Here is a 15,707-nt window from a genome sequence, read left to right on the forward strand (position 1 = left end):
TTACAAATTTAATCAGACAGCAATGGAAAATCCAAGTGAACTCACTCTATGGAAATTTTCAATTCTTCTAGTAACAGTAAGTTACAACCAAACATTACCCACTTAAAATAATGTCATGCTTTTGATAGTCAGCTGCCCTAACTATATCAAAAGTCACTGGACCCAATATTTGAACCTTGCCGTTTCCAGATTGCTGCTGGCTATGAAAATCAAAGAACTGACCCTTTTCTGGGACTTCTATGCCTGTGAAAAGACTGCAGTGACATCTACTAGCCACCAGATGGAGCCATGCAGGAATGACACATCCTAAGCACACTCTCCTTTACAGTGCAAATTAAGGGACCTTGGTGGCCACTCAAGATCTCTCCCACCATAACAACTGCAGGGTGAGCACTACTGTTGTGAACCAGACTCCTTCTCCAACATCTAGTAAAATCATAAGCTACTCAAACTCCAGGCTTGAGCACAGTTCCAGATTAACAGGCAACTCTCTATGATCCCTGACAATTATATTTCTTACAGTACACAAAGTTGGTTAGTAAGGAATCAGGCAGTCAACTAATGTTTTAATACAAAGACTGGAACTCAAGATACCATTACCCTTTTGAGTGACCAGGCCCAGAATGTGAACCTCCACAGAGGGAATCTAATAGAACTGTGCTCAGTCTACTTTGAAGACAGACAGCACTTTCACACTGAGCACTGAGTGAAAAGCTGTATCAAATTTATATACATGTTAAGTAAGAACATACATCTTATTAGCACAGAATATCCTCATTAAGATCAGTTTTTGCTAGGCAATATCTTCGTGTTTTACCGTAGTTGGCTGTATAATTTTCTCCTTTTGAGATTTTCATTTTTGTTTAAATTTTAAAATAGTGATGATGTTTTCCCTTCCAAGTATAAATAGTTTCTTAAAAAAAATGAAAGCCAATGGAGAAACATCATTCTTATACATTTGTGAAGATTCATAGAATGTGCAAGGCCTGAAGGTAAACTACTGAAGTAAACTACACTGGGCACTAATGACGGTCAGCGGAGGCTCACCGACTGTACAACGCGCCACCGCGGGGCAGGGTGTCTGGCGGGGGGAGGCTGGGCACGGAGGCAGGAGGCATACTGACACTTTCTGGACTTTCCACTCCATTTTGCTGTGAATCTACAACTGCTCTAAAATATGGTCTATCCCTTAAAAAAAAAATGGAAGGTAACCACAAGAAACATCCCTTGGAGCCATTTTTCCAAAAATGGTTTGCATCACCTTGACTAAAGGAAAAGTATATGTCACCAAATAATTTCCAAAATTCTGTTTTTTTATGCCAAAATCATGGAACGACTGACTCTCTAGCAGGCTCAGGAACGGGAGGGAGAACCCACTGTTCGGAACGCAGTGACATGGGCGCTGTCTCCCGGCTCGTTGGTTCAGAACGCCTCTCAGAGAAACCAAGTTTCTCTACATCAAGGACTCAAGTCCTACACTGAATGGCTCTTTCTTCACTTGTTAAAACTGGTTTGATCACGGCTTTGGAACTCCAAGGTAAAGCGTCACGACACTGGAGAACACATGCTGCTGTGACAGGGCTTCGGGGTCACACTACTTACGCTGTGGCTGTGGATAAGGTGGTACCTGGGTGTGCACATGAGCTGGAGATGTGGGAAGCTGGGCGGCGGCAACATTTGGACTAATATTTCCATGCATTACGAAGCCTGGAGGTGGAGGATTTTCTCCCTAGGCAATGAGAATATGGTAAAAAGGAGGATTACCTTCGGAACCAAGAATCTTACCAGACGGATTTATAATCTCTGAAATGAAATTTTAAAAAAATTTTATGCAAAAAAAAGTTACACTCTATGCATACTGGTGTTTTCTGAGCAACACGTTGTACGTGATTTAAAGATTAGACAGGTCCAAAGTAATAACAGCGATGAATGGCAAGAGATGCTATAGCCTCATAAAATAGTATTGATATTTATAAAAAGTCACTAGGATTTTCCATCTCTACTAAATTCCATCCGTATCTAATGCTTTGGAAAGTAAGTATACATGCCACACGGGAATTTTTTTTTTCTTCTTTAGCATTTCTTGCAATGCTAAAAACAGGGGGAAAAAAAAAGAAAAGAAGAAAAGAAAAGGGAAAAAATCTTCAGTGAAATTAGATTTAAACTACCGATAGAACCCTGGTTGATGTTTTTCTAGTTCGAGTCAATTTAGAACTGTCAAGGAAGAGGAGAGTGATAAGAAAATAAGTTGTGCTAAAAAAAACACACAAAAAAACCCTGTTTCTTGCCTCCCAAAAGCACTAAACTGCAATAAGCAGACAAACAGATGGGGGTGGGGAACTCGAGGTAGGTAGAAGATACATAACTACATACATATTCAGGTGAGCAGAACTCTGCTCAAAGAGGGATAATGAAGGATATACCTGTGTGTCAGAGGGAGAGGCTGCAGGTGGATGGCTGGGAAGGGCGGTAGGAGTTTTGTTACTCCAGGTAGTGACAGTGGGGGCAATTCTAACCTGAATTGAACAAAGAAATACCAATCACAGAACATAAAAAAATGAAAATGTTAAAAGAAGAAAAAAAAAAATCCCTGAAGGCACTAACAGGCAGATGCAAAGCGAAAAAGAGCAGCGAGACAGCAGTGCACACGAGCCAGGCAGTTGGTTTCAGGGCAGCTGGGATTCCAAAAGAAAACACACATTCTGAAGAGGACAGGCAGAGGGAGATAGCAGAAAAATCAATACGGAAACTAAATCAAAGCACAAGAACAATGCCATTCAAGTGTCAGGAGTAAGTGGAGAAAGGTAGGTTCTGTAAGTAGGGAAAGAAAGAAGACATTCCGGGGGGTTGGGGGGGCAGTTATTGAGAAAAAAAGTGATTTTTGAAGCAGTAATTGTATTCATGCTACGATTGTATCTGTGGACATATTGCTATATACTTCCCTTTTCAGGACTTCATTAGAGCTACAAAAATCATGTTAGTTCTGTATGAGGCTTAGAGTCATACAATCGGAGAATATTAAAGATCATCCTATCTAATCCCTACTGTTTACCATGGAGGAAAAACAAGGCCCAGGGAAATGAAGGGGCTGGCTGAGGTCCAGAAAACTTGGGGTGATGGAGCTCGGGCTGATTCCACATCTGCTGACTCCCAGCCAGTGTTCGCTACACTGCACCGTGTTGCTTATACCCTGGAGTCCAGAGGCTTTCAAAATCAATTTTTAAAGCCATCAAAATATTTTTTGTCAAGTAAATCTTTGCAGAAACTCAATCATATCAACAATTAGTAGCCAAGATGTGCTGGTCGCAGTAAGAACTCCTGATGTGGCTTCCCTTTCATCCTTTTACTCCCGCTTGTAAGCCTTCCTTTAAAACCACAAGCCACTGCCCTTATTCAGCACACCATAAGCTTTAATCATGAAAAACTACTCTTAGTTCATGATTGAATTTGTTTTCCTTTTCTTAAACTAGCGGACCACTAGGTCAAAGTATAACAAAAGTCTTTTAAGGTTTCCACTTTTTCCCTGAAAGACAAGATGAACTTGAGGACTCAGGGAGTAAACCTGTCTTCTCCCAAAGAAGAGAACGCCTTACTTTAGTGCCCCGAGAGGTCGAACTCAAGGTGCTGAGCTGAGGAGTTCTAATCCTGTTAACTATTACCTAGCTGACAAATTCTTAAATTTGTCAAATTTTAAGACAAATTCATGTCTTAAAATCCTGATTAGTGACTGGCTTCTCCACCACCTTTCAGCTTCCCAGCCATCACCTGATGTGCCCTCCCTATGTAACAGGTTTCTAAGACTAGCAATGAGGGTGGGGAATTTATTGTTTTGCCTACCAACACACCCTCAACAGGGAGAATACAGGCAAGCTCTTAGATTTGTATTTGTCAAATGAATGAAAAAATAATCAAAGCAGAGTAGTATAGATAGTTATAATTATATTCAAACGTAACCAATCTTGATTAAGTACCAAGCAAAAGCATAACTGACAAAAAAGCATGAATCTTTTTCAGTTTTTAAGGTTTTATGCTTATTTTTGCTACAACAAAATGTAAAAATGACTCCATCAATTCTACTAGCAATCTGTTCTATTTTAATATGGGCAGAGTACCTGCTAACTTGGTTATAAATCAAGACTATTTATTATTTATGAAAATAAATTTTATTTAAGAACATGAAGGTTATCTGGCCTGGAAATACAAGTTTCTACATGGAATAGCAAAAGACAATAAGAGGCCCCATTTTATACCATTAACCATTTGCTAATTTTTATTTAATAAATAAATGAGTTAATTAATAACCACTTCGCACTGCCCATGACCTACAACTTCATAAACCTTTGGTCATTTGCTTTTCTCTTTACAAGTTGTTAAAAAAAAAAAACACAACAACTTGGATTCTGCATACTCTACTGTGCTGATACAGAAGACACAGAACACCCACACTAGTGACTCAGAAAATATACCTTAGAAAAAGACTATTTTCTAAAAATGTTAAAAAAAAAAAGTAACCAAGTCACCCACAAAATTGTTCTCATTTTACTAACAGTTTGTTACATGAATCAAATTGTAAAAATTTCAGATGTACATGTGCAATATGTTTGAGTGATGGAGAAATAAGAAATCTCCCTAGCTTAAACTATATCTAATTTATCAATTATTTGACTAGATTAGAGGGATAATTAAAAAAAATGTATCATAAATGCTACTTTCAAGGATAGAAAAATTATAACCATTAAAACAGTATGTTGTCTACAGTTTCATCACAGGCCTCTTCCCCAACAAACTAAAACCACCAATGTGACATACATAAACGTTCCTACTCAGTCTGGACCGTATCACTCACATGGGGATAGTACTGTTGAGCTGGAACTCTTGGCATCTGTGCGTGGCCAGCACCAGGTCCAGGCCTGTTCTTGGGCACTTGATGCCTCTCATAAGGAATTTTGGGTGATTCTTGTGGTCCTGGTATTGGATCTCCTTGTGCTCTACAAAGTCTGTCTCGAAGCTGCACAATATTTGGCTATAAGAAGCAATGGAAGAAAGCCACGCAAATTATTAAAGAGTTCACCCAACTAAATATGACACATTGATCTTAAAGTAAGCATGATCATTCATACGATTTTTGTTCATATGCTGTGTATTACACCACAGACTCTGGCACATCAGGGTTTGACGTCACGGTTTCCAATATTCAAGACTGGCACCAAAGGTCCACTATATACAGTGTAACCTGTCATTTAACTGAGGAGGCACGTGAGTCACGCCCGCCGCGCGGCGGTACCAAGACTGTCACCCGTCCTCACTGCTTGTTTGTCGTCTTCTTGTAGTGACAGGTGAGCAACGCTCACAAACCACAAAAGCACAAAAGCTGGAAAAACCACAAAACCACAGAAGCTGAAAAGAATACAACTTTGTTTCTCTGTAGGGAAAAAAAGGCTCCGAAAGAGAATCAACTGCTAAAGATAGTGATGGAAGAAAATGGTGATCCATGTAAGAGATGAAAATTAATTAAAAGAGAGATGCTTGAAATAAATTAAGAGTCAGATGTTAAATTCAGGGCAGCTCACATGGATCTACAATTATATGGATCTCCAGTAAGTATGAGTTGACCATATACATATGTTAAAATGTTTTAGCAACACTTCATTTTAGTATCTAAAAATTATACATTTCTATAAATTCATTAAAGGTTTAAAGACATCACTTAAACTCTGTGGGTATACTTAGGTAAACTAGTCTTTTATGGAGAAGAACTATACCATAATGATATTACAAAGTCTCAGAAAATATTCTCCAGAAAATACTAAGGGTATACTGATATATATAGTAGGAAGTAATGTCAAAATTAAAATTTTTACACAAAGAATGTTCTTTAAAAGTCCAAAGAAAAGCATGAAGAATAATGTATATAAAATGTATGTGACTATAAACAGTATTAAAAATGAAGAGCTTACTTCTTAGGCTAGAAGATCTAAAGGTCTTAAGAGAAAGTTAGTCTTAAGATTAAGGGTCTTAGACCTCAATATAATAATGAGACTCTATTAAGTAGAAAATCCTATAAAACTATTAAACCAAAGTCATTTTAAAGATTTTGTTTCTACTCCACTTAATGTTCTCATTAACAGTTAAGATGTGAGCTGGATCCTACATGTGAGTGGATATAAAACCAACTGGTGTCCTACCTCTGCAGTCCCGGGACACGGGTATAAGTATTTTTACTCAATGAAATGTATTGCTATGCCCTAGAACAGACAAAATACTGAAAACTAAAAAATTTGTCAAAAACTGAATGAAGTTTAGAATAAAAAGATCAGTAATAAGAAAAGGCTCAAAATTAAGCTCTAGCAGATATACAATGCAGAGTCACTTGTGAGTTTGGAAATTCCCGCAGGGAAAGGATTTTGGCAATCTTAGTTATCACTACATATTCAGTCGCTTGCTGAACTGAACAATATGAAATGAATAACTGAAATGAACAAATATGAACAAGGCTGAGTTATTTCACACCAAATAAGGACACTAAATTATGTGTGTAATGTAGTGTTCTCTGCCTTGGATACTTTAAAAATATACTCGCCTATAGACAGCACCAGACTGAAATAGCATATAGAATGAACGGATACATTATTACCTGGAGTGTCATTTGTGGGGATTTTAAAACCACAACTCCAATTTGGTTAAGTATTAACATTTATAGCTTTTCAACACAGAAGACACCTACAAAGAATCTTGTGCACAGAATCAGCATTTGGCTTAAGAAATAAACTGGTTCTTTTCCTACTCATTTTCCTCAAATACTATGCCCTTAAGTACAAAGGGAAGAAGACTCTATCTCTGACGTAGCCTGCATACACCTAAAATTAACCTTGAAGACTCGTCAGTAATATTCACCAATAGTTAAGTGATAGAAACTCAACTGCTCCAACTAGTACATTTATGTTTAATGCTGTGTGCTATCTACTGAACTCACCTTACTCATACATTAAAAGAAGAAAAATGGCCAGTTCTAATTACCTGGTTGGTGTTTTCAGGAAGAAAAGCCAAGGCTGCAGCAATACTGCCTTGGGCTGCCAACAAATTGGCATACTGACTCATTTTCTCAGCCAAAAGAACTCCTACAGTATTAGTGTCCATGGCTTGGGTGAGTTGTACAGCTTTTCGCAGGATGACAACTTTCTCAATCAGATCCTGAATGAGAAAAAGAAGGGGGAGTGAAGGAGAATTGGACAATGATACCAAGATGTATACTGAGAGGAAGCAGGAAAAAGATAAGGCGTTACGAACAGCTCTAAAGCCTACCAAAGTACAGTGTTCATTATCACCAATATTTAAAAGCTCTAAAGAGTGGACGACCATTTAGGTAACTAAAAAAGCAAGGAGGAAGAAGGTCTTCTACACATGGTTAAAGCACAGGTTGCCATCTTCTCCTAAACATCCTTCAACTGCCAGATACTTGTCTTGTGAGTTAAAACAGGCAAGTATCCGAAATGAAAGTGACAGGCACATGTCCGAAGGCAGAACCTGGGTCCCAGGAGGTAGAAGAGAAAATATTATACTATAAAAATAGTAGTACGATGAGTTGACCTCCAAACAGGCTTAGTATTTCAAACCCCAAGTTTCTCACACTGCTCTCCAATACCCATTTCAACAACGGAGAGCTATGCATCAGGTATAAGGTACAAGAATATCCCATCTGCCCTTCCTAAGTACACCAATCCATCTTGAATTGTGGGGAAAAAAAGTGTTTTCTCTCAGAAGCACTTAGAAGGAAAAACCTTGATTCCTACAAGACTTTTGGTTTCAGTAGTGATCTTTAAAGCCACAAGCCTACTAAGAAAATCTTTGCTGAGAGAAAACAAACAGACTGAGATTTCTTGGGACTCTGCTGACTAAATGGTTAGGGGGAAAAAAAAATCTAAATATACAGTTACTCAACACCTGACCATAGTCCCCAGACTTTTTTACTTTCTCTCTTGCCATGTATTAGTGCTACATGGGATTCTGTTTATCTTTACACTCATTTCTCCTGAACTGTGAAGACAGTCTGCTGGTACGGAGGACTCCTCCCACTCCTGACCCCATTGGGTTTCCCAGCCCAAGGCAGACAGGATCCCTGGAGGCAGAGGAGGAGCATGAGGAAAAGAGGCAAACTGGCTTCCACATGCTACTGCCGCTTACTTTCCTCACTATCATATTCCAATTTCGTCCTCATAGACAGCTGCACTCCCAGTTCACTATGCCATCATCTCAAACGTTGCCCTTCCAAATACAGCAGTAAATCCACATAATTATCCAGCCAAAGAATTAAAGTGTAATTAAGTAGGGTGAAAGCAGTGAACACCTGGAATAAATCAGTCTCTAGAACATAAGCAGGGGTGAAAGACAGCACTGGAGAGGAAGCACCTTTTGTTTCAAAGATACTAACCTGGAGGGACAAAGGACTGCTACCGTCTTGAGCTTTAGTCCAACATGCAATTAGTTTCTCTACATTCCCTGCACAAATGTAGCAGAGACAGGCCTGAGTCTGCAGGAGGCTATCGCCGTCACTTTCAAGTCTGGTTCCCAGAAGATCTGTAGAGGAAAACAAATAAGTTTATACACAAGGCACTCTGTGTACAAGGTCATGAGCTGCCCAGCAATATTTTCAGAGGTATGGATCAAACTTTATAACCATTGAGTAGCAGGCAGAAATAAAATCACTGTCATGTAAATATTCAGTAAATACTTACTGTTAAATGAGTGGTGTGACAGATTATATATAATAAACAATTTCACAAGATTCTATATCTAGCCATAGAATAAATTTCTCATTACATTAGAAAAAATTAAAAGTGGGAACAATATTTGAACACAAAAATCCTAATGAACATTTAACTGCATTTTATCTTGTCCAGGTACTTTTGTAAGCAGTGGACTAAAATATAGCACATTTGGAGTAAATATGAATAAGTAGGACTATGCTGAATTATTTATAATAATAAAGTTAATATCTTATAATTTTTCTATTCTCATAATACTTTCAAGGTTATTCATTTTTATACCAGCAACCTAAAGCTTCTGTTCTTGCATATAATAAACATTATGTCTGAGCTATCAGAGTTTAGTCATGGCCTTTAACAGTAATTTCTACTTATATGGCTCAGAGGTTTAAGTGTCTGCCTGCAATGCGGGAGACCAGGGTTCGATCCCTGGGTGGGGAAGATTCCCCTGGAGAATGAAATGGCAACCCACTCCTGTATTCTTGCCTGGAGAATCCCATGGATGGAGGAACCTGGTGGGCTACAGTCCACGGGGTTGCAATGAGTCGGACACGACTGAGAGACTTCACTTTCACTTATTTGCTAATAATTGTTTGCCATTTTAGACAAACCAGGATCCTCCATCCATGGGATTCTCCAGGCAAGAGTACTGGAGTGGGCTGCCATTTCCTTCTTCAGGGGAACTTATTTTTTCAAGCTAACACTTATTAACAGAGGGCTGATTATGTGCCATTTTACATATGAATAGACTAAGGCTTAGAAATGAATTTTTCCTAGTTCATACAGTTGGTAAGTAGCAAATGCAAAAGTCTCAGTGTGGTCTGTGTGAAATCAAAATCATTATACAATATTTTTTAAAAAATGACTAGAAGTTATGGAGAAATGACACAGTCAATACTTCTGAGAAAAGCATTCAAATGAGAACTTCATTTTCTTGTCTGTGATTAGTAGTAGGTTCACAAAAATTTCTAAATAAAATCTGTCACTAATTTTACTTACAATGTATCATGCCATGTATGTCATATAAAATTCATTTTCTTACCACAAAGGGCGGAAAATTCATCTGATTTAGCGTAAGTCAACACTGCAGCTAACGCCTCTCTCCAATTTTTAAGATCACAAGACTCAACAATCTCTCTCCAGTTCTTCATCACTACTGCAGTGATTAGCTTGGGGAAGGAAAACCAAGGGACAATTAAAAGCCTTTGGTATACTAATAAAAATTAACTCTGGCTAATCAATTACATCTTTCAACTTCTTTTGACAGTATTTCATGCAAAATAAAGGAGCAGCAAAGTACATCCTTTAGCCAACTGACATAAAAAAAAAAACCATATGATTTTCTCTCAAAGAAAAAAGTCACAGTAGCCTATTTTACAAAAGGCTAAGAAGGAAAACTATATATGGTGTTAAAAAACATTCCTGGCCAAGAAAGTACTAGGGGCAAAGTCCTAGGAGAGAAAGGGAACAGGCTGTGTGAGGAGGTGAAAGGCAGCCAGTGGGGCAGAAAGGGGACACAGGTGGGACCGACACGACACAAGCCTGGAGACGAACCGCAACCCAGGCTGGCAGGACTGAGCGCTGGGCAACTTTTATGGGAAGAAATCGAGTACCGTCGAGCAGGGGGCTTAAAAACCTATAGACCCTCTGCACCAGAAATTCCTTTCCGAGGATCTCAGCCTCGTTAAACAATTAGAAATTTGTACAAATCTTTAGGCACAATAAGGATGTTTACCACTGTCTTAATTATATTAGGAAAATGTAAGAAACTACTACTAAACATCTCAAAATAAGGGAAATGATATCTCCCTCCTATAGAATATTATAGGGCAATTAAAATTTTTTGTAAGAAGCTTCAATGATATGGGAAAATGATTACAACGTAAGTGACAGTGTCTGTAAGTAAAACAACACACATATGTACTTCTAGAATCTTGATTCTGTTTTTAAAAGTTCTACAAACGCACAGAGAGATATACAAGAGGTTATGTACCAATCTGACTGAAGAATCAGGAAGTATTACAATGTTTATCTTTAACATTTTCTATGTTCTAATTTTTCTACAGTAAAAATATGAAAAGCATTTTAATTAAAAAAATTATATATATAAACGACAAAAACCTGGGACAATCATGCCAACCTGTTAACAATAACTAATTTCTGGGTTAAAGGATTATGGGTGGTTTTTTGGTTCTTCACTGTTTTCTCCCTTTTAATTATCTATAATGAGTGCTTTGCTTTTTACAAACAAATACTATTATTTATTATTAAAATAACATACCCTGGTAATTTTGCTTTGGGATTTTGCAAAGTATTTCTTCTGGGTTCGAGCTAAGAGTTCTTGTCCACCCGCTATGGCCAATATAATGGCATCAGCCATGCGGTTATCATGTAAACAGAGGTCAACAGCACTCTCGAAGTTACCCGTTAGCAAAGCCTGAGTAATTAAGCCATCAATATCTGCAATAAAGATATAATACACCCAAGTTAATAAAATTTTTTGTTACAAGAAAAAAAACACTACATCTATCTAGTACACATTCAGCAGAAAACACAAAGTTGAATTCTGAATATTACTGGGAGGTTAATCTCTATCACAAACTGCTGATATCTACAGAAACATACTGAGATGCATGTAAATAAAATTAGGTAAAATAACATATTTTTCAGATTGCTTAAATGTAATAATAAAGATCCTTTACAGTTTTTATCACATAGGTATCAGATCATGCCATCATTTTTAAGGTACTGATTACATGTACTAAATGATAACTGAGTTCTTTTCAACCTTTACCACATGTGACAAAATGTTTCTAACTTAAACTCAGGGACTATTTGCTTTCAAATGGTTAAAAAATTTGATATCAAAACCAACAGATACTTACCCCCACTGACAGAGATGTTAAATGTTCCTCCAGCTGCTGGTAGAAATTCAGATTCTTGTTTTTCCTCTTTAATTTGCTAAAGAGATGGAAAGAGCAGCAACTTAGCCAGAATGGAACTACAATAATTTACCAGCAAAACAAGATTTAAATATGATTACTTACTGACTAGATGACATGCCAAGTTATTTCAGAGAAGCTCTCAGATTCAAGTTTACACTAAAATCTATGACATCCTTAAGAATTAACTCTTATCAGATAATCATAAATAAAATCCAAAGTCATCAGAAATAACGTGAAGCAAACTTAAATGTACATATTCACACTGGTGGCTCAGAAGATACTGAGGCTGAAGTCTTTTTCTTAGATATCTCAACTAAGAGTAGCCTGAGACACACAAAGTATGTTTTAAATTACATTACATTTAGATCTTAAAAGCAACTTTGCTTCCATACATCTAAAAACTTCTGTCCAGTAGGTGTAGTTGTAAGAGTCTTTTGGTTGTAACTGACTCAGTTGTAGAAAAAAAATAATGCTTGGCATCCTTATATAAATGCAATGTAAAGAGTTATTTATCAATATATTCAAATTCAATTAGAGATTTTGTGTTCACTTCAACTAATCATACCCGGAACTATAGGCTGGTCTGGTAAAAATGTACACAGTTCTGTTATAAATTTCTGAAACTAGCTGTAAGACTGAGTAAAAATAAATTAAATATCTTCTTTCTTTAGAAGAAAAGAAATGTAATAGAGGCATACTGCTGGCAAATATTTTAAATACTTTCTCTTCAATGCATAAAAGTTCAAAAGAAGACAAAAAATAATATATTTCAGATTACAGAGGAACTAAAAGAAAAAACACGTCTGTCTTACATGAGATAAAATGTTATCTTCTGTGCTCCTGTTACCTATACATTTGAATCTTAGCACCCAGTATTCAAAGTCAGGAGCATTTTTGAATTGGATAATTTTAGTGTAGCACAAAGTATAGCATCATCTGTGAATGATGTTAAATTTAGTTAAATTAGTTAAAATTGACTATTACAGGAAAATAACCATAATCTTAATTCTTTCCCTAACAAAAGAGAAGCATTTTAGGATTTAAAAACTGAAATAAACTTTTAAAACTTTATTCATATTGTACTGATGGGCTCAGTTGTGTCCAACTTTGTGACCCCATGGACTGTAGCCTGCCTGGCTCCTCTGTCCATGGAATTTTCCAGGCAAGAATACTGAAGTGGATTGCCATTTCCTCCTCCAGGGGACCATCCTGACCCAGGGATTGAGCTTGTGTTTCTTGCATCTCCTGCACCTGCAGGAGTTTTTATACCACTGTACCACCTGGGAAGCACTGAGGAACAAATCAGATACTGATCTGATTATATTCACTAAAAAATATTCCCAAAAGATCTTTTTTTCTCTTAATGTTTCAAATTTGCTTTCAAAAAACAAATAAACCCTTATATTTGGACTTATAAATTATACACAAAGCCAAAATATGCACAATTTATTATGTAATGTGTATCTTTAATGTCTAAACTACTATGTTTTATTTTATATAATTATAGCATTATCAGGATTAAAGAGAAGATATGACCACCTTAAACATTTTTTTCAAATATTCTGAAAGCAAATATTGATGACTACTGCTTTATTACATACATGCTGCTGCTGCTGCTAAGTCACTTCAGTCGTGTCCGACTCTGTGCAACCCCATAGACGGCAGCCCACCAGGCTGTCCCGTCCCTGGGATCCTCCAGGCAAGAACACTGGAGTGGGCTGCCATTTCCTTCTCCAGTGCATGGAAGTGAAAAGTGAAAGTGAAGTCGCTCAGTCGTGTCCGACCCTCAGCGACCCCATGGACTGCAGCCTTCCAGGCTCCTCCATCCATGGGATTTTCCAGGCAAGAGTACTAGAATGGGGTGCCATTGCCTTCTCCGTGTTACATACATATATACCTATTAATTTATGAGTGGATTTCTAAACAATTCTCTATTTGTATAGAAAGGGTAAGTCCAGCTGTATACAAATCAAAGTATCTTTCTTGAATGTACCCTACAATTCTAGGTATTCCCAAAATTAGTTCAAATTTTTAGTAAGATTTTATGCATACCCTTTATTCTTGAGTCAAATAAATTCTTGAAGATCCAATTCTAAGGAAAATATTTATAATAATTATCTTGTCTTGTAATTGTCTAAATTTAAAGAGGAATTATTTTTATAACTTAGTAAAAGGCTGTAAGAAACTTTACATAGTCAGGATATCTCCATATCAAAAAGAACAATGAAAAAGTCTAATATGAGATGAGAAACAAGAACCTGTTGATTAATTTTCCAAGATGAAAGAAATATAATTAGAAAGCAAGAAAAGTAAATTACAGAATTATTTATTAGTGGTTTAAAAAACACCCAGAAAATTAAAAAGAAAAAAAATTAATGATACAACTCTGTGCTCAAGGACTCTTTTTTATAGTTATAAAAATGATACATATAGTTATAAAAATGATACAACTCTGTGCTCAAGGACTCTTTTTTACAGTTATAAAAATGGTCACTATAACTCTGGATGCATTTTCTACTGAGTCAGAACAATCAGATTATTAGTGAAATATTCTTTATTTGGGCTTCCCTGGTAGCTTAGATGGTAAAGCATAAATCTACCCACAATGCAGGAGATGAGGGTGGATTCTTTACTTGGACTCAAAATTAAAGATTAATTCAAAGGCCTATGCCATTGATCGTGAGCCCTAAATTTACTTGGACTCAAAATTAAAGATTAATTCAGAGGCCTATGCCACTGATCGTGAGCCCTAAATATTAACAAGCCAAGAAAAAACATTAATGTTGCATGCAATGCAATGTGGATTTCTGAACAAAATCTTTTTTCAGTTTGACATCCTGATATACTCACATCAGCTGTTAATTTTAAACCAGATAATCCAGAAGCTAGGTCAGAGAACTGAAGACTTTAGAGATGGTATGTGCTTAGTCACTCAGTCGTGTCCGACTCTTTGTGACCCTGTGGACTGTAGCCCGCCAGGCTCCTCTGTCCACGGGATTCTCTAAGCAAGAATACTGGAGTGGGTTGCCATGCCTTCCTCCAGGGAATCTTCCCAACCCAGGGACTGAACCCAGGTCTCCTGCACTGCAGGTAGATTCTTCCATCTGAGCCATCAGGGAAGCCCTTAGAGATGGTACTTCTGTCAAATTAGTAAACAGACTCCTATCTTAAGCATCTCTAAGAAAATATATGCCAGCTTTATGCTGGAACATGCAGCCAATAAATTTTCCATGTTTCACTGTGAGATAAACAAACCACATATTTTCCCCATGTTAAAGATGAGAAAAGTAAGTACCTCTCCCAAGAGCTGCTCTTCAGCAGCAGGGCTCTCCTCCCCGTCACCCTGCGCTACTTGGTCAGAGTCTTTAAGAGCCTTTGGTACACAAAACAGTGACAGAGGGGTTGAAGAACGCAGCATCAAAAGGTTATTAGGGAACAAGAAGACAAAAGACCTAACCAACAACATTCAGAGCTAGTTTAATCACAAGAAGTTACACTAAGTAAATTTATTTGAAAAACATCATTAGAGGAAAAGCAAAGAGCCATTACTGCTAAGACCCAACCCCTTTTTCTTGCCAAACGAGAATTATTCATGTATTAAAAATATCTACAATTAGTATTTTTAAATTTTAAAGCAGTAAGACAAACAAAAATTTCCTAAATTATATTTTCTTCTTTATGACCTAAACCAAAATTTTAGAAGGTAGCTATTTTTACAGGCCTTCTCTTACCACGTCAGGTCCATCCACTTTGTTCAAGGTCAAGGCAATCTGAAATAAAGACAACAACTCAGCTACCAAAGGGAGTTAACTCTATTTCAAGGCATACAGTAAATGTTCACCTACTACTCCATTCTCATTGGCAAAAATCCAAAAAAGGTTCAAATCAGGGATAGCATGCTCAAGAACAGAGTAAAATGAGTGCAGAGCCGATTCTCAATGATGCTGGTTTCAATTATGTAGATTTATTGCTCACATGTCATCTTACTCTGCTATTCAGT

General features: G+C 37.1%; 1 protein-coding gene across 20 annotated transcripts in view; it reads right to left on the reverse strand.

Annotated features, from left to right (window-relative positions):
* The window catches only part of SEC31A (SEC31 homolog A, COPII coat complex component), a 60,093-nt gene that overhangs the window by 16,248 nt on the left and 28,138 nt on the right, over positions 1 to 15,707 (reverse strand). For 8 of the 20 annotated variants that reach the window (XM_070791690.1, XM_070791682.1, XM_070791680.1 and 5 more), the window contains exons 13-22: positions 15,439 to 15,477; positions 15,003 to 15,080; positions 11,648 to 11,723; positions 11,044 to 11,222; positions 9,805 to 9,931; positions 8,429 to 8,574; positions 7,018 to 7,191; positions 4,847 to 5,023; positions 2,424 to 2,516; positions 1,603 to 1,729 (exon numbers count right to left, since the gene is read on the reverse strand). In XM_070791690.1, the coding sequence (XP_070647791.1) occupies positions 1,603 to 1,729; positions 2,424 to 2,516; positions 4,847 to 5,023; positions 7,018 to 7,191; positions 8,429 to 8,574; positions 9,805 to 9,931; positions 11,044 to 11,222; positions 11,648 to 11,723; positions 15,003 to 15,080; positions 15,439 to 15,477 (1,216 nt within the window). The remainder of the gene's footprint in view (positions 1 to 1,602; positions 1,730 to 2,423; positions 2,517 to 4,846; positions 5,024 to 7,017; positions 7,192 to 8,428; positions 8,575 to 9,804; positions 9,932 to 11,043; positions 11,223 to 11,647; positions 11,724 to 15,002; positions 15,081 to 15,438; positions 15,478 to 15,707) is intronic. The other 12 variants (XM_070791691.1, XM_070791687.1, XM_070791685.1 and 9 more) reach the window with 3 other exon arrangements.

Source organism: Bos indicus, chromosome 6 (genome assembly GCF_029378745.1).
Source record: "Bos indicus isolate NIAB-ARS_2022 breed Sahiwal x Tharparkar chromosome 6, NIAB-ARS_B.indTharparkar_mat_pri_1.0, whole genome shotgun sequence".
NCBI lineage: Eukaryota > Metazoa > Chordata > Mammalia > Artiodactyla > Bovidae > Bos > Bos indicus.